Below are 6,000 nucleotides of genomic sequence, written 5' to 3'. Positions count from 1 at the left end.
ACCCCTGGAGCAGGCAACGGGAGTGGAGGCAGTTCACGATCACTGCTAGCGTTTGCAAGGGAGGCGGTGGTGGTGGTTTGTAACCAACCCTGGAGCCAGTGCAGGTTGTGTCCTGTCCTCTGTGAGTTTGTGCACGAAGAAAAAGGCTACAGTGGTGGATCCGCCCCCAAACAATGACACCTGGCCTCTAAGATGGCCTGGGCTTCCTCAGTACACCCTCAGTTGTGGTCACACTAGATTCCAGCACCATCTCCCAGGCTGTTTCTGCACAGCCAATCTTAGTCCTCTCTCCAGGTCTGATCTCTGAGGCCTGAGTTCTAACACCTCCCCTGCCCACACTGGCAGACCTGTGTTTCAGGTTGCCACCGTGACCATCTGGACAGTTTTCCTTCTACTCTGGCTGCTGCATTCTCCTTTGAGGCTCTGAAGCTCCCCTTCTGTCCCGGCAGATCTCACTGGTGAGGGGGCTTCCCAGGGTGCAGAAACCCTTCCTCTTCCACAGCTCCCTCCCAGGGGTGCAGGTCCCATCCCGATTCCGTTCTCATTTTCTTTTTAATCTTTTTCCCTATCCGGTTACCTGGAGATTTTCTCACTCTTTCAGTAGTCTAAGGTATTCTGCCAGTGTTCAGCAGATATTCTGTAAGACCCCTTCCACATGTAGATGTATTTTTGCATTTGTGGGAAAAGGGGAGCTTCATGTTCTACTACTCCGCCATCTGAACTGCTCCTCAGGTATGTGCCTTTTAAATAAATACTTCAGATGCTTCTTGTGCCTCACCATTAATTAGAGTAAAATGATGGTACCTGTGAAAGTAACCCCAATTCCGCTTTCCTACCAGACATAGCTGAGAATGCCTTAGAGAAGGAATGTGTCTAATATAAATGCTTAAGGTTATACCTACAACTGTTACTAAATGCTCCTATTTTCATATTCCTGAAAACATAAGCAGAAACTTATAGATGTTGAACCAAGTATACACTATTTAAAAACATGTTAAAGGTAGGTCCTGAAAGATTTTTTTATTTAAAAAATATTACATGTAATTATATGATTTTTTAAAGAGACTTAAAAGTATCTCAGGAGTTGCACTAAGACAAACAATTCCACTTTTCCTTTAATAAATTATACATCTATATTTTCCTCCCTTATTACTGTAATATTAACTAATAAAATCTTACTTGTATTTGGAAAAGAAGAAATAGGTTACATTACAGTTGAATTAGGTTCAGGAATCAAGCTCAATTTGTTTCCAAGACTTGGAAGAACTTCTTTTGTACTGTTCCAGTTCCTAAAACAAAAACATGTTTTACTAGTAAAATACTTTAAAATTTTAACTAGGAGCCTTAAAACTGCCTTAGCACTTTTGGGGTGTAACAGTGTATCCTTTATAAAAGTATTATCACTCTCAAAATTTCTTGACAACTACTTTATAAATGACTATACTCGGGATGTATTTTCTAGAAATGTAGTCTTCAGAGTTTCTATGTAGCCTAAGCAGCACTTGGAGATGAATTAAAATTTTAGACAAAATTATATTCTAAATAGTGCATACAAACTGTCTTTCAAGTAACAAAACTAGGCATTGTTATATGCATGCTTTGGGTTTCCCTGGTGACTCAGCTGGTATAGAACATACCTGCAATGTGGGAGGCCTGGGTTTGATGACTGGATTGGGAGATCCCTTGGAGAAGGGACAGCTACCCACTCCAGCATTCTGGCTTGAAGAATTCCATGGACTGTATAGTCCATGGGGTCACAAAGAGTCAGACATGACTGGTTTTCACATTCATGCATGCTTTAAGAATATAAAAATGATCTTATTGTTAAACATTTGCTGTTCAACTCTTGTCAAATTGTGGTTGAAGTTAGCAAACTATCAATATTTAAAATGTACATATCCTTTGACCCAGTGATTATATCTTTAGAAATTCATCATATAGCACAATAGAGAAGAGCAGAAGGATATTCACTGCACTGTCTGTTGGCATGCAGTTAGAAATGGCTTAGATATCTCACAGTAAGGATTGATTAAATACCTCAGTGCTCACTGACACCTGACTTTGTAGGCAGCCAACAAAAATAATAGTGTTGTATGTGCCAAATGAGAAAGGCAACTAGGTGGAGAGAGGGCAGGACACTTTCATTTTCTATAGTGTATACTTCTATGTCTTGATTTTTTTCACCATGAGTATATGTTACTTTTATAATTCATAAAACAAAGATAAACTTCAGCGGAGGTGGAAAAACCTGCATGAGACAACTTACATGCAAAAGGGACCATCTATGGGGATTGTCTTTTGGCTTCTTACATGTTGTTCAGTGTCTAAGTGTACAAAGTGTATCATTGTTTCAGATAAGCAAAAAATGGTTACTGTGCAAGATAAGGCAATCCTTGCCCTTTGCCTAATGTAACTGAAGTTCATAGTTGCTAGGAAAAGAAAAGTGCATTCTCATTTTCAGAAAAATGGCAGATGATCTCTTTCGTACATATATTCTAAGTTATTAAAACTTAAATGTTGAAAGTTTCAAAACACTATGACTTTGAAGAATTTTTTTTTCCATAGTATTAACTCCAAAGTAGTTTTTATAGCTTGGTTTATTTCTAATGACATTAACTCAGTTCACCAGTTATCTTCCCTGTAACTTATGGTTTCAAGGACTGTTAGCTCATAAAGAATAAACAGTAATCAGTTATCACAAACTTTGCCTTTAATTAGAAGTGCTGAATTATTATTATTATTATTATTTTTACCAATGGTAATGGTGAGGGCATTGCTTTGAGATTCTGTGCTAGTAGTTTCTCCCTTCTGTAAGCTGTAAAGTGACAGAACTGGGCTGGTCCCCCAGCCATGCCAGAAGGAGGATGGAGAGTAACTGGTGTGATATAGAAATCACTGTGTTCACTAGATCTTTAGTACTGCTCTCATGCGACCTCAACGTTATATGATGATGTTTTAATGGAATAACACTACAGTTCTTCATGGCCACTCTAGAGTCACTTTAAGAGAGAAAGCAAAACCAAAAGGAGTTTCCACCCTGCTTCTTAAAAGCTTCTTAAGTTTTCAAATATAAATATATATAATGCTTAAAACACCATCTTCAATAGAGGACACTAAAAAAACATCCCCCCCCCAACATGTAAATCAATCAATGTAAATCAATCAGTGTGTATCTGTGTTTAAATTATAGGCCAAGGGATTATAAATAAGTTGAGTGTTTCGAAAACAGGGATTCAAAATGTATATGTATGGTTGAACCAAGAAGACCTTAAAAATAACTGTTTACCCAAACCTTTTCCTTTTTTTTTTTTTTTTTTTTGCTTTGATAATAAAAATATAGAAAAGAGGTGGAAGGGTTCAGCAAGTGCTTTCTATACTTGACTCCCTTAAAATCAGGAGTGCTTTAAAACTGGAAGACTTTTAAAAAATAGTAAATACCAAGGAACTATTTTCTGGTGCCCATGTGAAGTCTGACAAAAGAGAGCTAATTAGGAAAGACATTTAGTCTGCAGAAAAGGTGAAAAGGGTTCTTAAGGTTGATCCTCAAACCAGGGGGGACTAACTTCAGTCTCTGTGAGGATCTTCATGCGTCAGTGGGGACTGGGAGCAAAAGGGATTCTGGACAGTGATCATAAATGACATGTTCTACTACCAAGGACTTACAACAGGCATTATGGAATACTGTGTCTCAGTGCCTCCCCCTCCCCACCTCACTGGCAGGATAATGTAACAGAAGTACAGTTTAAGTGAAGTGTGGTTTAAAGGGACACAGCTTTCTTGCCTGATGATTCTACATGACTTGGGCTTTTTTAAAGGCTCAGTATTAGAGGAACTGAATAGGACTCATGAATTAGCCTATCTTAGAAGTGGCGTGCTCTGATTTCATTGCCAAAGCTTAAGGGTACCAAACTTTTTGTTTGATGCCTGATTATTTAAGCCACTAATAATGAGAGTTGGGGATGGGAGGGAGTCAAATGGAGGATCAGACAGGCCCACGGCCAGCCCTCCACTCATATGCAACTGGATTATTTTCAGTGAAACAGGATGTCATCTTTCTTCCTAAGAAGTACAAGAATCAGTAACTATTTGGGTTAAAGTTATGCAGACACATAGTACACAGTATAGACGTCAAATATTTACCAGTTGCTTTTAGGTAGGGACATAATTTTGTGTGATTATGGAAAACCTTGAGTGAGACATTTCTTTTAGTTGGATATTATTCTTCTTCTAATAGGCAAACCAAATCTAAAGATTACAATGCTATTTTCACTGAAAAATGCTAATATAGCAATAATCATATCAAAAGATCAAGAAGGCAGTGTTTTTAGAAAGAGCTGTAGACTAGATTTTCACCTAAGGCAGATGAATTCTTTTATAGGCTGTGTTAATAAAAGTGGCATTGACTATCTTACCCATATAAAAAATGAAAATGTATTGTTAAATGTTTAGTAGGAAATAGGGGCTTTTCAAAATTAATCTACAGAGTTTTCTCACACATAAATCAGCTTCTGTGTTTATCAGTAGACAACTGGAAACAGTGTAAAGCCCTGAAACGACTTTGGAAGAACATGAAAGAATATATGAAGTTTTGGATATTAGAATGCCAAAATTTGGAAGTGAACATCTATAAAATAATTGAGTATCAACTGCTAATCATTAGCATGACTTTTAAAGCAGAGGTGGGTGCTACATGTGCAAACTAAAATCAATTCATCTACTAAAATACCATGAATGAAACTGCTTTAGAGGCAAAATTAGGACATCATAACTTTTCAAGTGAGTCTGAAAAAAAATCTGTCCAGAGAATGTGGTAATTAGTGAGATACAAGGGAAGAATGATACAGGTATTGTGGGGCTGCTTTCCAGTTCTACTCAAAACTCATATGATTTTAGGTCAGTTAGGGAAAATGGTTTTGAATGTGAAACCTTAAGATGTTCAGAAATACTCTTGCCCTTTAATAATAAATATATAAAAGGGATCACTGTATCATATAAACAGATAATCTTATCAACAATGGCAGTTAGTCACTAACTCCTAGATAAATATTAATTCAGAGATGACTTCCAACTAATCTCTATAGCCAAGCTGCAAAACACAATAAGGGTTACATGAGGTCATTTTAGTGTTCCTGCAACATGCCTCTCACTTTGCTACAGCTACAACACCCTCTAAATATTCATGACATGTTTTTCAGAAGTCTTCTGTACTTAAAATGTTTTGCTTACTTATTCTAGGGTCCAGAAGGTGAAAGGCGACTGCAGAGAAAAAGAAAAAGGGTCCCTGCTCACAGTGGGTGGTTGTGTTCAGCTTATCCAAGCAACAGTTACACAGCTCTACAAATCCCACCTGAGAGGTGGTCAGGGCATTCCATTTACTGTGCTTATTTATATAAGGTTATATTCTTCACAATGATTCATTTTATCAAACTAAAAGGAGATCTGGGAAAATCTCAATATTGGATCATGATAAAAATTTACCAACTCTTACATTCTTGTATCAGGCTGTGTATCACAAATGATGCTATCTGTGTACATATATGGAAAGCAGTCTCCACTTTTAATCACTTTCCTGAGAGTTCCTGGGTTTTGTCGACTGTGTGCTTCCAGATTAGGCAGTCCTTAATCTTTCTGATCTGAGAAAAGTATGTGTGCTGCTGTGCTTCGTCACTCAGTCGTGTCCATCTCCTTGCAACCCCATGGACTGTACCTGCCAGGTTCCTCTGTCCATGGGGATTCTCCAGGCAAGAACACTGGAGTGCGTTGCCATGCCCTCCTTCAGGGGATCTTCCTAACCCAGGGATCGAACCCAGGTCTGCCGCATTGCAGGCAGATTCTTTACCATCTGAGCCACCAAGAAAAGTATGGATATATCTAAATGTCCTAATAAAAAACAAAACCTTCTAAATTTTCCCACAAATAAAAGAATATTATGGAAGTGTCTTCCCAACAGTGAGGTAAGAATCACTACCCATCTTCAACATAAAGTATACTGGAAAGTCC

General features: G+C 38.0%; 1 protein-coding gene across 1 annotated transcript in view; it reads right to left on the bottom strand.

Annotated features, from left to right (window-relative positions):
• Positions 1-251: 251 nt before the first annotated feature.
• The window catches only part of DYNC2LI1 (dynein cytoplasmic 2 light intermediate chain 1), a 38,629-nt gene continuing 32,880 nt past the window's right edge, over positions 252-6,000 (bottom strand). Inside the window, exon 13 of the mRNA XM_020878072.2 lies at positions 252-1,289. Coding sequence (XP_020733731.1) covers positions 1,227-1,289 — 63 coding nt within the window. The 3' untranslated portion in view covers positions 252-1,226. The remainder of the gene's footprint in view (positions 1,290-6,000) is intronic.

This window comes from Odocoileus virginianus, chromosome 2 (genome assembly GCF_023699985.2).
Source record: "Odocoileus virginianus isolate 20LAN1187 ecotype Illinois chromosome 2, Ovbor_1.2, whole genome shotgun sequence".
NCBI lineage: Eukaryota > Metazoa > Chordata > Mammalia > Artiodactyla > Cervidae > Odocoileus > Odocoileus virginianus.
This window is presented reverse-complemented; position numbering and strand designations above follow the sequence as displayed.